General features: G+C 44.4%; 1 protein-coding gene across 4 annotated transcripts in view; it reads left to right on the top strand.

Annotated features, from left to right (window-relative positions):
* The window catches only part of LOC108027758 (AF4/FMR2 family member lilli), a 73,603-nt gene that overhangs the window by 52,442 nt on the left and 2,728 nt on the right, over window positions 1–18,433 (top strand). For 3 of the 4 annotated variants that reach the window (XM_050885605.1, XM_017099311.3, XM_050885604.1), the window contains exons 2-8: window positions 12,418–12,589; window positions 13,471–14,251; window positions 14,394–14,809; window positions 14,879–14,935; window positions 15,000–17,942; window positions 18,008–18,199; window positions 18,289–18,369. In XM_050885605.1, coding sequence (XP_050741562.1) covers window positions 12,426–12,589; window positions 13,471–14,251; window positions 14,394–14,809; window positions 14,879–14,935; window positions 15,000–17,942; window positions 18,008–18,199; window positions 18,289–18,369 — 4,634 coding nt within the window. In that variant the 5' untranslated portion in view covers window positions 12,418–12,425. The remainder of the gene's footprint in view (window positions 1–12,417; window positions 12,590–13,470; window positions 14,252–14,393; window positions 14,810–14,878; window positions 14,936–14,999; window positions 17,943–18,007; window positions 18,200–18,288; window positions 18,370–18,433) is intronic. The other variant, XM_044093987.2, reaches the window with a different exon arrangement.

Below are 18,433 nucleotides of genomic sequence, written 5' to 3'. Positions count from 1 at the left end.
AACCTCCTGCATAAAATGTTAGATTGGCATTTTTGGAGTTTTGCATCGCTTTGCGTATTTCGCGTAATTGTGCTTTGCCCACGCGAATGAAAGCTATAGCCCCTAATGTCAGGGGCCAAAGTACACACAGTGAAGCGTGTGTGGTGGCGATGGCTGGACCACAAGAATCCCCATTACCCACACTCGTTATTGTTGTTATTGTTTTGGGTATATTGCTGGCCACACATGCCACATTCCGCATCCGCATCCACATCCTGTGTCGGTGGCGCCAAAGCGTCCGCATAAGTTTGTTTTTAATGTAACCTTGTTAACAGCAGACTGCGTTGCACACACCAGAAAACATCGACGTACACGTATCCTCCACCCTTTTGTCAGTGCAGCTGGCTAGCCCGGCTATGAAGCTCCATTGGCCAACAGGTCGATGTGGATGGGCTCACAATTGCATTAGCTAGCTGCTAATAAAAGGATCCTGTTACCCCTGCGGTCCTGGGTTCAATAACATGACGGCAAGCAATTAAAATAATTTGCATTACGTATACGCAGCGTTGCAGCCCGAACAAATGTCATTTATGCCGAATTTAACTCAGTTTCTGCGGCAATATTAGCAAAAGTGTGTGCAGTGGATAGAATTTGGAATTATCACCACGTGTTGAAACATAGGTTTTTGATCACTCTGAAATTAATTTGTTATTTAAATACTATTTATTTTCAAAAAAATATAAATAGATAAATCTCGGGTATACATAGTAATACCACATAACCGATTTAAAGAAGAACCACTGCTGAAGACCGACAGATAGTGTATCTCTATCTTGTCGGAACTAACATTACAAATAGATTTGATTTTGCTTTATTACCAAGTATTTAAAAAAGAAAGGTAGTTTTGATCACTCTAATATTATTTACAAGACAAAGATACAGAATTTCCCATTATACGGCAAAAAATAAAAAGCAAAACCTCGGGTATACGTAATTGTACAACCGAACCGATAAAAAGAAGCACCACTCGAATGTATCTATATCTCTATCTGTGCGTTGTCGGGACTATAGTCTTATCACTCCCCGCGCAAAGACCCCAAAGCAAAACAGAGGGGAAAAAAGAATGTGGGGTAGCGCGCACATGTTGCAGAAAGCAGCGAAGAAACTACAATAAATTACGATAGATAAACAAGAGAACAGGGAGCACAGACAAAATAGAAACGCAAAAATGTGGGGGCAAAGAAAAAAGATGAAAAGCATGCTTTTTCGCTCTGCTCTCCCGCTGTATTTGCTTTTCTATTTTCCTTATTGTGTCTACGAGAAATATTATTTTCCGTTTTGTTTTATTATGATCCCTGTTGATTTTTTTGTTATTGCCTAATAAATAATAGGCACATAATTCTTGAGTCATACAAATTATCACAAGTTTAGATTGAATTCAATGTGTAATTTTAACCTTTGTCATTGGGTCTAGCTTATTTCCATATATATTATGAGGTATATTTGATTTAATAACTGGGGATAAAAACAAAAACCTCTTAATTCTATTTAACCCTTCCTGCAGTTTCATAAAATGTCACGTTCATGTTCCTACAACTAAAAAAATATGATTTTTATGCTTTTCGCTGTAATTGTACCTTTAATTTTATTTTCATTGGTGTTTTCTTTCCACACAATCTTTACACAACAGAAATACCAAAACCTGTTTGTGCCGCTTGTCTTTCCTCACGTTTTTGTGATTTTTCACAATTTAATTGAAATTAATTGATTAATGTTGAAAACGTTTTTATTGCCTTCTTCTGCGGCAGGTTCATGTTGTTGTTATTATTGCTGTTCTGTTGTTCGGGGCTGCCATTTTCCAACTTGTTGAAAGTTTCCCCTCGGTGTTTCGTTTTCCTCCTTTTACCCCCCATTTTCCCGACCAATAGTTTTCCCTTAACAAATTGCGCGATAATTTATTATGAAACCGAAGACAACGGCGAGACCTCATCAGTTTTGTAATTATCTCGGTCTCAGTGGCGCCGTCTCTTTTGCTCCCTCTATAGCCGTCTCTTTCGCACACACAGAAGATGAATTAGTTACGCTTACATTTTGGCATCGGTACGCGATTTGCGGTCAAGTTGAGTTTGAAATTGCTTCTGTCGTTGGGGATGCAAAATAAATGTACCCCCAAGTTGTGTATAATGAAAACAGCATTAAATATGAATGCTATCACTTGTGGGGATTATACGGGTTCATGATTTATAAAGTAGGTACAGCAGGTAAACTGGTCGCAAAAATCTGCTTTCCATACCTATTATTTTGATTTCCATCTTGGTGGCCGCCTGCTGCAAATGGAGACACAAATGCAGCACTTGTGCATAACTAAACAGTTTTCATTAAGTTAATTGATTTGCCCGTAAGGTGGCTAGAAAGCAAAGCAAATACTATCAAGCTCGGCTACTGGGGTAACACATTTGCTGTGCTTTGAAGTTGTCTTGTGAGCGGAAATTTAAACACTTTGATTGAATTTAATTGGGAAGGTAGAAGGTATAAATAAATAATTAGAATTTTAAAACTGTGTAACAGTATGCAACCATTTATGTTGAACATGGAATCCTCTTCATTTTACTGCATACTTTTACGCGCCTTAAAAAACGGTTTCAAAGTAGAAAACAAACATTTTATTTTTCCTTTTTAATAAATCTTTTTTATTCCACCCCTTACATGCCAATCCTTAAACACACAAAGACGTCTGAATTAAGTCCCATAAAAGAACATGTACCACAAATCGCTTATATCACCCAATAGAGCCTAAAAGTGGGCAACGAAAAACAATTTAAAGTAACATCGACAACTTTAATGGCCCAAAGGGCAAAAAGATGGCATTTGAACGGGAAAGAATGAGAGATATACGTATAAAGTGGGGGAAATAAAAAGAGGCAGACATATAAAAGGAGATGGACCGACAGAGGGACTCGCGCACATGTGTTGCCAAACGCAGCTACCAAGCAAAGATATCTCCTCGGCCACAGAGCAGATACACACTCACAGATACCTACATACTTGCCTCAAAAAGGGGGGTCGCTTAGGCGGTATGGGTGTAGAGGGGGCGTGGCACGGGCGGTGAACGGCGGCGCGACGCACGAGTAAGTTGTCAAAAACAGCGGCGGCGACGGCAGCGGCAGACCCAAAGCGCCAAAAAATGTTACCCCAACTATCAAAGTGAAACTTTTGTGAAATAGCGAGAGGGGATATATATAATGTAGATTATACACGGACCAACTTGAAGAGGAAACGCCAGCAAGGAACTACCATGTGTGTGTGTGTGTTGGCCATGTTGGAGAGCAGTAGATAAAAGAATAAAACTCCCAACTAAACTTTAGATACATTTATTTCAAATGTAGTCACGGCAACCACCGCCAGTAGTCGGCAGGGTTAGCAACAGGAACTAATCTGGGCCTCATTGAGATAAAAAAAGGGCTGGTAAAATTAGTCTTGTTTACGCGACTACTGCTAACAAGATGTCAGGGGTTAGGATCATAAAACAGGCTGTTTATTTTATAAGTTAAATCGTAATAGAATTAAAGTCTTCTCAAATATATAAAATTTTAAAGTAATTATTTATATTGTTGCATACATTTATCATCAATCTTATTTTGAAATCACCTTTTAATGTAGTTTTCCCACCGTAATCGTCTAGCCCGGAGATTACAGGGGGCTATCCCAATTCGCAGGCTCAAAAGAAGACATTTTGGGCTGCTCCTAAGAGACTAATATGAATATATTATTTACTTGAAACTAGTCGTAATTTGATCTACTCCTATATACCAAGTTGAAAACTAATTATAATTTATAATTAAGAGATTATTTACTTAAGAAAACATTTAGGTTAAAGGCTTTAATTAGATCTGTTCCTGGATTATATTAAATAAAGATGTTAATTAAAAAAAAAAAAAAAAAAAAAAAAAAAAAAAAAGTTTTAAGTTGTCTGAAAGTATGCAACAATATGTTTTAAATCAGGCATTTAAATTGGTTGTATCTATTTATTCACTGCATACTTTTAGACACTTAAAATTATAGGGATTTCTGTGGCATATCTATATAAAACCTTATTGATTTTAAAATAATTTCGCATTCTGACGAAATTGAAAAACATCGGGAATTGGCCATTTCAGCTTAATCCCCGCATTGATTAAGCAGTGCTTGTCCAACTGTAGGCCGGCAATCAACAGTGGCTACATGGCGCCAGCGGCAACAACAAGATGTGGAACGAACAATTGTTGACAACCGCAAAACTTTTGTCGCTCGTCACTGGCTTTTGTTGGAAAAAATAATAATAATACAAGGAAAAAAGAGTCAAGGGTTTTTGTGTTGCACTCGGACCGGTCTACTGTTGTTTTTCCCCTCCGCTTTTGTAGTTCTTGCAACAATGCAATTTCAATTTAAACTGTTATTATTTTGTACATTTCACTTGAACAATTTCTCTGATTTGTTTTTGTTTTAGCCTGCACTGGCACAGCTGCTCTCCCCGTTGGTTAAATGGGCGTTATTGTGATCCAATGGACGTGCTAGCTTATTGGAAATCGTTCTGTTCATGTCCAGATATTTTCCCAAAGCACTGAAATTTATAGAACTTAAAGATATAGCAGGGGGCTTGAAAGGGTCGATTTTTTGCTTCAGTTTACATTGGCAAACTAAAGTGAGGGATGGAAAGTTTTAAATTTAAGTAATAAAATATGGAACTAAACTTTTGAGAACGAATTTTCTCAAAAGTGGGAAGTATTCGTTCTTAAATTTAAAATGCAATCAGAAAAAAGTTAATTTCAAGGGTGGTTTCGCCGTTACTACTTTACCTGAGTTTTAGGGATTTTATTATAATTTATTGTTAATGTTTGTATTGGAAAATTAGTGCGTTCTAAACAATTTTTACAAACTCACCCTCTACCCAATTCAAAACTTTATTAATACAGCCAAGCTGCGTAAAAGTTGATTGATTAAAAAGCCACAATTTGCTTGCAATTTGGCTTCCTCGTCATGATTACACCACGTATATAAACCCACTATATCAACTAGGCTTCAGGGTCCTGGGGTGAATGTAGAAATACCAGCGGTTAACCACAGGATGCGCAGCCCACCTTATTCCCTAGGCCATTTGGTAGCACTTGTGGCCTGGGTGGGCTATAGCGCCAACATGCCCCCTCCGTTTAAAGTTACCTTCATATCCAAAAGCCTGGCAATTTGAGGCACTTGCTTCAGTGGTGGCCACACGACCAGTGCAATTTTGCTAAGAGATCCACAGAGAGGCGGGTGAGCGACTTGCAGGGGAGAAGAAAGGATTAGGGAGAAGAAGGAAATTGCAGCAAATGTTATGCCATTTTATTAATGGAATTTTTATGTTGCACATCCTTCTTAGCTTAATCTCAACCCGCTCTTTAAACTCCGAAATTTGTTTTAACCCAAAAAGCAGATGCTAGAAAACGGCGGTAATGGAAAAGTTTTTCATCTATTTGTGCCCTTTTCATCATTATATTTGGCAAGTTCCATAGCAACAGGACTGTATAACCCACATCAATTTAAGTTAAATCCCAAAAACTATTATCATTTTAATCAAATCAAGACGTCGGACAGCGAACACAAAAACAAGCCCGGGCAACAGCCGTGCTCTAAGGATAGCGACAAACGGTGGAGAGGATAGATTGAAAAGTAGGACCTCTGGGGTAAAAGAGGTGAAGGGAAAAGGTAACCGAAACTTTCTAAAGAAATGGACAACTTGAAATACTCTTTTATCGAAGGCAAATATATTTCCTGAGTCCACAATAGTATATCTGTACATAGTAAATCTGCAGAATATTATATGGCACTTTTTTCATTTTTGATTATTATTTTTTTAAGTGTGCGAATGCCTGAGATACTTTTTCCGAATAAGATACTTCCCAATGAGATAATTTCAAGTTTCACTTTAATATACTTTGCCTATAATTTTTTGATAATCCTAAAGTAATGTTTGTTAGTACAGGGATTCAACTTTATATAAATATACCTAAAAGCTATGCTCGAGGTTTATTATTTTGTTTATTTTAATGTTAATAAAAACAGGCTTTACTCGTGAGTGCTGTGCTTAGTTTTAACTGAAGAAGTTATTAATAACCAGGGGCGAAAAATGAGGGAAAATGGGGGAAAATGGCATGCTGTTGAAATGGAGCAACCAACCCGAATGACCAAGGCAGCCAGACGGCAGGAGGCCCACTGCGGAGGGGGATAGGGATAGGGATCCCCTTGTAGAGCGGCAAGATGGGGAAAGCTGTGACAGGACTTAACTAGGTGGAAGGCAGGAGGGAACCCGGCTCGAACTGGGACGACGACGTCTCGTTAAAAGCCAACGCCAGGTGGGAACAAAAAACGATAAAATTAGGAGCAAAAAAGAGGAGCTGAGCTGGGCTGGGCTGGAACGCATTGCAGTTTTCCTTTTTCCACACTTTTTCTCCTATTTTTTTTTTTAGATCCCCATCGCCGTACGGTAGCATACTTTATGGCGGCGTCGCTGTTAATGAAGCAGGAAATATGCGTCAGCATCAATATGAAAGCCCGGCTGGCTGGCTGTTTGCGTTTGAAAGCTAGCTTGGACCGCCGGACAAGTCAAGGTGTCCGGATAAACGCTGCATGTGCAGATAACACTCTCTCTATATATTTTATATACCGATGGAAACTGAAGCAACTTGACAGGAAAAAAGGCAGCCGCCTAACCAACCCACTCGCCTGTCAAATGCGTGTGCATATGCAATTGATTGGAAACTGCTGGCAGCCCAAAAAAGTAGGCAATTCGAATCAGCTCAATCAAGGCTAATTGAAAGACAAATTGTCGGTTTATTTGCAAAATAATATGTCCAATGTAGCATATTGTCAACAGAAGGTTAAAGCGTTCAATTAAAATGACAGCCACCTGACTTTTCCGAATTATTAAGCACAGCCATTGAGGGCTGCACAAAAAGAAATTGGATACATTTTGTAGCACATATGTGGATTCTTTCCTCTTCCACACACTCGCCATGTGCAGTAAATTAAATTTGCCATATTTAAGGCATTAAAATGCTCAGCCAACAGATTGATTTTACACTCGAGCGAAAGCTAAACTGCTCAAATTAATTAAATAAATTTTCCACCCCAGGCCAGGGGAGACAAACTATCTGCTTGGCACTCTTCCCCTATCTTGTTCAGCAGGTGGAGGACCTTAAAGATATAAATTAACCCACCTAAACCGAGTGGAGTCGAAGTTGGGATTCGAGTTTGAGGCGCTTTGCTGAAAGAAAGTTTAATGACTACCATAAAATTTGTTGACTCTGCTTGTACAGACATACGAAAGTACTGTGCCATCCCAAAGGCCAGGATGTGGATGGCGGGAAATGGTGGGAAAATGTTGGGAAATGGGGCGGCAGGCAGCGGGAGGAGGAGGGCACTCGGTGAGGTAAAGCGACTGTGGCTATGGTCGTTAGTCTATGGCGCCCATTTGATAATAAATCCTGTCCAACACACACACACACACCCGGAGGAGTCACACACCGAGGAAAGCAGACCTGGCTTTGTTTATGCACTGCCCAACAAAATGGGGATAATTCATCCCCCCGCCTCACTCACAACTTACTATACTGCCCACTCTGGCAATCTGCCTCCTCTTCGCTGTAGGAATACCCTTGTCAAAGGTGTTATAATGCACATGGACATTTTAAAACGAAGTGTGATGGTATTGAAAGAAAACTTAGCTCTTAACATAAACCAGCTCTGAGAAGAGTACGAAGATTAAGAAAAAAGAGAACATTAAAACGCGAATTCTTCAGGATATTCTTTCTTGTGCTATGCTAGCACAACAGAACAGGGTTTTTAAATCTTTGAAAATACAAATCTTGTATTTCTAAATCTATTTTATCTGACAACTTTAATCTCTTATTAAAATCAACACTGTTGTAAATTAATATATCAAAAAGAGAAAATAATTAATAAAAAAAAAGGAACATTAAAACGCGAATTCTTGAGAACTCTGATCCTTATCTCAACATCGATAAAAGATTTCAAAAAATAGATTATTTTTTTAGTCTTTTTTTTTTGCTGAAGAAAGTGTCTTATCTTCTGTGGATTTTCTAACCAATATCCTTTAGATACGACGTTATAGGATCATGGGAATTCCCATCTTCGGTCAACAAATACTGGGCCATCTGCATTTCTTTTTATTTCTATTTTCACCTCTCCAGTTGGCGGCTTAGTGGCGGCGTCTCTGCCTGTAGTTTCCATAGGGGAGTTAAGTAGACTTTTGTGTTATAAATTAGGCGTGCCAATGTGTGCAGTGACTGCCTTTTGCTTTCCTCGGTGATATCCCAGCCCACTCTGCCGTCCCAGCGTCATCATCTTGTGCTCTCGCTCCTCGGCCCCTGTACTGCAGTCACCTTCTCCCCCGGCTGGTAGTTAGTCTAAATATGCATATGAATATGAAATTAGTCGCATGTGTTCGTCGGTTCGTCTCTGACTTGGTCTTCCAGCCAGCCTTCGTCCTTCGTCCTGTTCTCATCCTGCGCCTCTGCCCCCTGAATTGAATTGAATTTTCTATGCCAAGAGCCTGTGTCTTGTGTGTTGGTTGTTGTCCCATTGCCGGTGTCGGGGGGCCAAGGGGTTGCCTTCTGGGGGACTCTGCTCTCCGCTCGGCAAAAAGGAATTCCATGCGTAATTTAATGTTTGTGCATGTTGTTAAATGATTCACGATGAGCAGGCTGCAGGAGCCATGGATGAAGTGAACCTGATTCCTGTTAAGGATCATCAAAACGAAACCCAAAAGAGAGCTATTCTTGTGAGGAGATACTTTTAACTTGGATAAAACAAATATTCATCAAATCAAATTATTTTCCTATTTCCTTTTTTTTTGTTTTGGGTTCAACGTGTTTTATCTTTTTGACCAACACTTGTTACACAAACTTTTCATAGAAACATACCCCTTACTTCTTAAGAACTTATGAGAACGAAAGCCTAGCGATGTTTGTCTTTTTTTCAACACCCCTAAAAACGATTTAAATGTTAATAGAGCAGCGAACCCAAAGGAAAGCGGCAAACAAATAAGAATTTATAACGTCGCGAATTGTGCTAAACTCTTGCAAGGAAAATGGCAGTGCCATTGGGGAGTTGGGGGAGTACTCTCCCGAAAACATATTTGCATAAAATTCATAACATATGCCCTCCAACACAGGCGTCAGAGGTGCCTCTGAGTGTGAACTTGCCTCGCTTGGAGCCTGCACTGAAAAACAATCTAACTACTTAAGAATGCAACTGTTTAAAAGTAATTGTTTGCAAAATTAACTAGGCTATCAAAAATTTTTATGTTTTTATATGACACTAGCAGCTAAAATGGCAAATGATTCTTAAAAACAACATTCAGGAAGAGAAGTACCATTTTTTCTCAGTGTTGGTTTGACTTTGGGCTCGAGACTGTTTCGTTGTCACAGTATTTGCTGTAAAAAAGAAAGTAAACAAATAGACATGTGTGAAAAGTTCGACGAAACAGGAGTGGCTCTTCGACAGAGGACAAAAGAAAGGCATTTAAGTATTTCATTTAATTTTTTTAACCTTATTTTGATAGGGAAAATGAGAGGTGAAATTTTTTCCTAATTAAAATTATACTACTAAAACAAATCATTCTACATGTAATAATTATATTTTTCATCCCCTTTTATTTTAAAACAATGTGTTTTTTCCTAATTAAAATTATACTACTAAAACAAATCATTCTACATGTAATAATTATATTTTTCATCCCCTTTTATTTTAAAACAATATGTTTTTTCCCCTTAATATTTTTAAATTTATTGTTTTGATTAGATTATTTAACCATAACCAAATACGTCTGCCAAAGCCCCAGATTAGTACCGCCTGCGTACTGTTTGAATGCTCTGTGAAAATTATTTATAAAAGCCACCAATGGAATTGCAATTCCCAGTCCAGAGCAGAAGTCAAAATGCATATATACAAAAAGCCGAGGCGCACAAACAAAACACACGCACAGAAAGGGACAAATTATAGTAGCTTTAGATTAAATGGACGCACATTAAAGCGGCCACAGAGGATGCGGATGAGATGGGTTTACGGATGGTTTGTCGGTTGGATCGGTGGATGAGCTCGGTGGCTGTGCCCTGGCCTGCCTGTGGACTCCCAGCCGCCCTACCATATACATATAAATTAAGCAATAGCCGGAAACCAAAAAGGCGGCCCGGCAGAAAAGCCAGCACCAGAAAGTTTGTCAAGCTTTTTCTCCACTTCCATTTATTTTCGGTGACGTGCATAAACTATTTGCAAGCACTGTTGTTGGAGTGGGGGCTGGAAAAGTTCTTGGGAAATAAAATAATTAAATGTTTGTCTCTCTGACTGCTCGCTGGCCCTCCTTCAGTTGAGATGTTAACAAAATTTATAAGACAAATAAATTGTAGCTGCAGAAACACAAAAAACTGAGTGCCGCCCAAAAGCCAACAGATTTGTGACTCCACTCACTCACTCATTCTGTCCCTTCTGCAGACTGGGTAAAAAGGGAAAAGGGTCATCTGAGTGCGTCTGTCGCTTGTGACCAGAAAATTAATTTAACTGACACGTTTTCCATTCATAAATAAAAAGTACTTTTCGTCAGACAAAAAAAACTTGGAGCGTATGTATCAAAGAAAGCGGTTTTAAGGGTGTAAATAAAAATGTCAAGAAAATATGTTTATTTTACAAAAGGCTGTGGCATAAGCTTTGTGTAGGACATAAACATAGATTAGGCTTACTTCTTGTTTTAATATAATTAAATTTTTAAAAGTGACTTACACCCACTATTTGTTTATAAAAAAACCTTGTTTTTATTTAATTTGTTTTTTATTTATTTATTAATTTTTTGTTTCTTATTTTTATTTTATTTATTTGTGTTTCTTTCATATATTTTTTTATTTAATTTTTTTTAGTTTTTTATTTGATACTTTTCTTTAAAGCGTCAGACAAAGTCTGATTTAAATTTTAGCCTCTCTTTACCCTAAAACCACCTAGCCAGTTTTGTTCAAGTTGCAATTTTTCCATGAGAATACGCCCAAAAGGACATCGTCTCGGGTTAAGTGAATCTAAGCGCTGCACTCCAAACCAAGCCAAGCAGATGCCACAGTTCCTCGGTTCCTCGGTTGTCGGCTTCCAGTTCTTGTGGCAAGTTCTCCAAATGACGGCGACAACTGAGGTCTAAGGACTGAGGACACAGGATGTGACGCGCGTCGCCCATAATCCTGGCAGTCATGTGTGGGTGGTGCGAGTGGGTGGGTTTCCGTTTGCATAATGAGAAGGCGAGTGACATTCACTGCTGCCTGATACACGTACTTATGTGTAGGACTTAGGGTGGACCCATAACCAGGGGCTAAAGTTGCTTAACACCGAGAAACCCAACAGTTGATGGGAACAATATAGGTTTTCTGATTTGGTCATACTTTAATGTTTGACTATTTGACTAAAACTTACAATATTTGTTATTGTGATTTGTTGAAACTTTAAAGGTTGTTAAGTTCCACCCCAGAGCACTTGTGTTGGTGAAGATTCCATTTGGCTTTAGTTCTAGGAACTTGTCATAGCCAAATGTGTAAAAAAGTAAGGGTTTATTATTTTAAGCAAATTTTTGGACCCCCAAAAATATCAAATCCCAAACCATTCTGAAATGAAATTGCATTTTTTTATTTAGATTTCATTAAAACAAATAGTTTTTTTGTAGGGCATCACCAAGTCGACTTCTATTTAGATACTTCCTATTGCAATCTTAAGTGCCCTGAGAAGTAGGCAACTAATTTTGTTCTCTTTTCTCTGCTCTCCTTTCAGGTACTGCAACTTTATTTTTTCTACTCATACAAACACAAAACACACCCACACTTTAGCAACGTACTCAAGCAATAAAAGACTATAGAAGATACGATCAAAGTCCCCCAACAAACAAATCAAATTCAGCATTTACGAGTAAAGTCTGCATGTAGAAGAGAAGAAAAGAAAAACAGAAAGCAACAAACAAACAAACAGAAAAGCAACAACGATAGTGCTTGTCAAACTGCAGGATTCCAAAATGTTGCAGGCGCAAAAACAAAAGCAAAGCCAGAGAAGCAACAGCAACAACAAGAGCGGCAACAGCAACAACTACTGCAACTGCGATTGCAATAACAACAGCAACAACAACAAGGCGACGTTTCAACGTCGCAAAATTACAACGATAACATAAGCGAGCAATCGAGCGAGATAGTTATAGAGCGAGCGGGAAAGAGAGAAGATTAGTTGCACAGTCACACCCACAAAGCCCCCCCGCCCCCCAATCCACCCACACCTCCCATCCTTTGGCTGTGTGCGTGTGTCTGTCTGTCTGCCTGCCTGTCTGTCTGTGTGTGCGTGTGCCCTCTCAGCCGAGGATAATTTAATTATTTTATTTGTACTAAGCGCGCGTTATGGCACAGCAGCAGCAACAACAACTACAACAACAGCAGCACCACAGCAACAACAACAACAGCATTCTGCTCCTTCAGCAACAGCAGCCCCCACAACAACAACAACAACAACAGCTAGATCCACTACAGCAATACAATAACAATTTGTATAGCCAAAATTATAAGTAAGTTTTAGAGCCACTGCATTGTATTTCTGTCTGTGTCTGTCTTTGTCCACGTCTCCGTCTCTCCCTCTCTCTTCGCCGCTGTCCATACATACCGCTATCATATATTTGTTGTGTTCTCAAGCATGTCTGCACCACCACCACTGCAACTTGACTGAAAAACCATACAAAATCAAATGCAAACATTTGCACAATTTAAACATCCCCCGCTTCCCCTTAAAAACGGTAAAAAAAAAAAGAAAGCCAAGCTTTTCATAGCCATCAAACTGTGCTTGCGTGTGTGCATGTCCAACCGTTGACACCTATCCGTATGCTTGTCAAACTGTTGACACCTAACAACACCCATGTCCACAGAGATGGGTCAAATATTGACAACGGAAGCATGTTGAGTGAGAAAGGTTTTTAAATGCTAAAAAAAATGAATTTAAAAAAATATTTTATAAGAACAAAGTTTTTTAATTATCTGTGTATTGAATAACGTCATTTAAACAGACCTTTTAAGTGATATATTGACGAAATATTCAAAATATTCATATATGATGACCTCTTGACTCATCTAAAAACACCAAAAGAGAGAATACTAACAAAATTTTTTTAAGTATCAGCAGAATAATGCTTTTTGCCACCCCAGCACGCAATGCATGGCAATTTGTTTGTCCTGGGCGAAACCTTCGAAAATGCCAGCTGTTTGTACGCCTCGTGTTTGTTGTTGTTGTTGTCTTACCTGTGATGTTTGTTTGCTGTACCAATTTATGTTGTTCCTGTTCCTGCAACCCCCAAAAATGCTGGATAAAACCAAACTAAACCAAAATAAACCAATATAAGAGGCCGTAATACGCTTTTTAAGATATTAAAATAATCAATCCTTATATTTTTTCCAGCATGGAGGAGTACGAGCGGCGAAAAAGACGCGAGCGTGAGAAAATCGAACGACAGCAGGGCATACAGATCGACGACCGGGAGACTAGTCTATTCGCGGAGCCGCGGCGGCTGACCGAGGGAGATGCGGAGATTACCGCCGCCCTGGGCGAGTTCGTGGAGGCGCGGGTGTACATCAACAACCAGACGGTGGGGATCAGTCGAAGTGCGCCCGGCGCCGGCAATCCGCGCCTGCAGGCGCCCCTGCCGCCGCCAGGCACCTTCAACCTGGGCCACTCACCCTCCTCCGCATCCGCCTCCGCCTCCGCCTCCTCCTCCGCCGCAGGGTCCAATTCCGCGTCCGCAGGCTCCGCGCTGCCCGGCCAGCAGCAGCAGCAGCAACAGCAACATCAGCACTACCAGCAACAACAGCGACCGTCGACATATCTAAAGCAGGCGGACAACAAGCCACCGTACAATGGACGCGGCGGCTACCCGGGGCAGCCCATGAAGAACGACATTCCGTCGAGTAGTGGCATGGCCCCGCCCCGCGGACCGCCCAGATCCAGTTCGAGCAACAGTGCCAGCAACTCGTCCAGCGCCACAAACAACAATGCCAGCGGCGGCGGAGTCCCGGCCAGCAGTGCGCCGCTGGGGCCACCCCTGTCCACCCAGATGCCCAACGGGCGGGAGAAGTCCTTTCTGGGGCCACTACCTCCAGCGCTGCACAATGGGACCGGCGGCCGCTTTGTGCCGCCAGCGGCCAGTAAGCGTCCTGCGACGGGTCAGGCGCCACCACCGGAGGTAGGTGGCTTAAAAGAGTAGTAAGCGATGCAGTGGATGGAAGGAGACATCTCTAGAGACATCACTTGTCTTGCTGCATCGTTTACAATCTTTAGAAAAGCTGTGATTTTATATTAACCATTTTGTTTCTCTCTCTGCCCAGTTTCTCAACAAGATATTCAGCGATATAGCCAATAGCTTCGGGGTGAAGGGCCTCAATCCCATAGCAGCCACGCCGCATGCGCCAACGCGCGAAAACTACAACCTGACGGCGCCCAATAAACAAAAGTACGCCATCGACTTGATCGGGTCACCGCCCTCCTCGGAATCCTCGTCACTTTTCCCGCCCATTGCGCCCATTGCCTCGCCCATCGCCCCGCTGTTGACGACACCGCCGCAGGCCAGCCAACTGCCACTGGGCGGAGCAACAAGTGGGACGACGTCGGTGGTGGAGCCTCTGGCGCCGCTGCACCAACTGCCACCCACTCCGCCCAAGGCAGCGTCCGTGGTCACGTCGCCGGCGCTGGCCAAGCCGCTCAAAACGGAGAAGAATCACTCGCTGGAGAAGCAAGACTCCTGGTAGGACACCCTCTCTAGGGTTTTACCAACCTTTCCATACTAATTCCCCATTTTCATTCTACTATTTAGCCTCGAGAACGATCTGGAGCTGTCCGAATCGGAGGATGAGCAGAGGAAGAAGGAAGGGTAAGAGCATTTACTCAGAATATCCAAGTCCAAGTTCAAACTAAATCGCTGCTTTCCCTTTCAGTCGTTCGGCGGGCAACAGCAGCAACAGCTCCGAGTCCGATTCCAGTGAGTCGGGCAGCGAGTCGAGCAGCAAGAACGATCTGCAGCACCACCCCAACCTCCAGCAGCAGCAGCAGCATCACCAGCTGCAGCAGCAGCAACTTTCCATCCAGCAGCCGCAGGTCCTCCAGCAGCAGCAGCAGCATCGGCCCCAGCCACTGACGTCCAATGGGGCGCAGAACAAGAAGTATCGCCATGAGATCATTGCCCGTGGCAGCAATACGATAACCGGGCTGCTCAGCTCTAGTGGATTCGGAAGTGGAGGCGGCAATGGAGGATCAACCGTGGTCAACTCCAACTCAGTCGTCGGCCCAGGAAGCGGTTCGGCTGGCACACTGAGCAGCGGAGGCAGCTCCTCGAACAAGACACCCTCGCCAACGGAGAGCAACAAATGGAACCTGAGCCGGTTCTTCCACAAGCCTCAGGCGAATTCCGAAAGCGTTTCGCCCGGCAATGTGAGCATGAAGGTGCCGGGAATCCTGCCCGGTGGAGCCCAGATCATACCCGAGTCCATTGATGTGACGACGGCGATTGTGAAGAACGAGAAGATCCACGACGATCACATGGCCATGGAGGAGGGCGAGGAGGAGGATGAGGACGAGGAGCAGCAATTGCGCTATGGCGGTGGCCTGAGTGTCACACCGGTGGCGGTGAAAAAGGAGGCTATCGATGCTGTTTCGGAGATGGCACTAGGAGCGATACCAAAAATCAAACGAGAGTCAGCGGAGGCAGTGATCTCTGCCCGCCTCTCGGATTCCGGGACCAGCGCCAGTGGCAGCTCCTCGAGCAGCAGCAGTAGCTCCGACAGTACGGCCGGCGGCGAGGTGGTGCCCATGCCAGGTCCTGGAGAAACCCTCCAGATACCCGGTGTTCCGGCCGCCATCACAACTGTGATGCGAGTGCCACCGACGCAGTCGCAGAAGGCACCACCGAGCAATAGCGTCACCCTCACGCCCATCCAGCCGCTGCCCACTTCGCCCAAGCAGCGGCAAAAGAAGCCGCGCAAGAAAAAGCCGGTCACAAGTGCCCCCATTCTGGACTCCAGCGATGACGATGAGCCACCGCCCAAGCATCCGGGTCTGGATCATTCAGCGGTTTCGGTTCAAACCCAGCCCGCGGCGGATACGGTGAAAAAGGGACGTGGACGACCGCGGAAGCAGCAGCAGAGCGGCGGCAGTGGGAACCTGAGTAGTGCGTCTGCCGGTAGCAGCTCCCAGACGAAGGGTCCCACGCTGACGGCGGCCAAGAAGCCGCTGGCCAAGACACCGCTGGCCATGAGCAGGGCGAGGAAACGCGAACATTCCAGCCAGAGCAGCTCCAACGGCAACACGCCCACCAAGAAGGTGGCCACGCCCGTGCTGGTGGCCGCCACCGCCCTGAAGCCCTCAAGTGTTCATGCTGGCAGCAGTAGCTCCGACGAGGACAGCTCTTCGAGCGGAGGATCCAGTTCCAAATCGAGCAGCTCCACGAGCAGCAGCGACGACACTGAAACCCAGAATACCAACTGTCGGATAGTCAAGCTGAACAAGACTGGGGCCGGGGTGCAGAAGAAGGCGCTGCTGGGCAGCGGAAGCAGTTCGCCGAGCAGCAGTGGCAGCGAGCAGGAGGATCAGGCCAGAAATCAGGCCGGAAGTGGTCAGTCGGTGGCACAGCAGCTGCCACCCTACAAGCCGCTCGCCATGAGTCAGCATAGCCAGCAGCTGAGCAGTTCCGAGAGCTCCTCTTCGAGTGGCGGCTGCGGAGGCGGCGGCGGGGGCAGCAGTAGCAGCGGCGAGGAGGATGAGGCACGGCGGGAGAAGGAACGCGAACGGAAGTCGAAGAGCGACAAGAATAAGATTAACACGCTGACGAGGATCTTCAATCCGAAGGAGGGCGGCGCCAAGAAGCAGGGTCAGGTTGTGATCGTGGACCTGCAGGAGGAGCAGCAGCAGGGCAAGTTGGATGCGGCGGCACAGCCATCACAGGTTCCAGTTGCCACCGTTGCCCCTATTACGGTCAAGCCCCGGATGACGCCCACCCAGCAGCAGCAGCTGGGCGCCGGTCTGGCCTCCCCGGCGCGCACAACCACGCCGCATCTCACCTCCCTCATATGCAAGATCGATCTTAGCAAGCTCTCGCGAGAGCGCATCATGCGCCTCAAGAAACTCACGCCCGCCCAGCAGAATGGCCATCTGACGCCCAAGGATCAGGCCACGAACGCGGTTCATGTGCCCAATGGCTTTGCCGGTGGTGACACGAATTCCGCGGCCAAGGTCAAGCACGAGCATCCGGTAAAACCGGAGCCCGAGCTGGACGCCGGCTATGAGTCGAAATTCAAGCCCGGCAACGTCAAGCAGGAGTTCCAGCTGAAACAGGAGCGCGACCGGGACAGGGAGCGAGAGCGGGAACGAGAACGTGAGCGAGATCGGGAGCGTGAGCAACCTCCTCCTGGTCGGCGGCGCAAGCGCAGCTCCAGCTCCAGTTCCAGCCCGTACAAGGAGAAGAAGCGGAAAAAGCCAAAAGCCGACCACCTACAGATGGGCAAGGAACTGCTGCCGGTGCCCGTGCTTCTGCCCTCCAACAACCACGAGCGAATGCCCAACCACGATCGTCTGTCCTACGACAAGCTGCAGTTGCTGCACGAAGATGCCGCTGCCGCAGCAGCTGCTGGTGCCGGCGATGTAACCTCTGCGAATGGCAGCCCGACCAAAAAGCTGCTGGCCATGTCACCACTACCACCTCCGCCAACGGTGACCGTGGCACCAGCCACCTGCAACGAGGCTGTGCAGACGACACCTCCATCGGCCACCGCAGCCTCTGCCACAGCGGCCTCGGCTGCAAGGGCTCCGCAGCCGGAGCCTGCCCCGCGTCTCATCTACCGCTCCTACTTCGATCGTGACGTGGAGCACACCAGCGACGACCCCAGGTGAGGATTTCCTTAAGCATTTCCTAGTTGCAGATCCTAAAACCATGTGTTATTTTATCCCTTAGAAAAAACAATCAGTTCCTGCAGGAGGCCATCAACCGAAAGCATGCCGCCGACTTGGAGCGCGACTCCTTCAACCAGGTCACCTTGTATCTGGAGGCCGTTGTCTACTTTCTGCTCACTGCCGATGCCATGGAGCGTTGCAGCTCCGAGCAGGCCACCAATACCATGTACAAGGACACCCTGTCGCTAATTAAGTGAGTAAAGTGTGCCAACCTTTGTGCGCCCACGACTAGGGAGTCGCTAGCAGAGCAGGCTTAAACATTAATGTTTCCTCAACTTGCAGATTTATCTCCACTAAGTTTCGTCCCTATCAACAGTCAACAAACGGGCAGCACGAGACGCACAACAAAGTGGCCATTCTCAGGTGCGAAATCGCCTTTTCTGATTTGAATCATGGTTATATTGAATGCCAATAATCTAATTTTTTC

This window comes from Drosophila biarmipes, chromosome 2L (assembly GCF_025231255.1).
Source record: "Drosophila biarmipes strain raj3 chromosome 2L, RU_DBia_V1.1, whole genome shotgun sequence".
NCBI classification, from domain to species: Eukaryota; Metazoa; Arthropoda; class Insecta; order Diptera; family Drosophilidae; genus Drosophila; species Drosophila biarmipes.
This window is presented reverse-complemented; position numbering and strand designations above follow the sequence as displayed.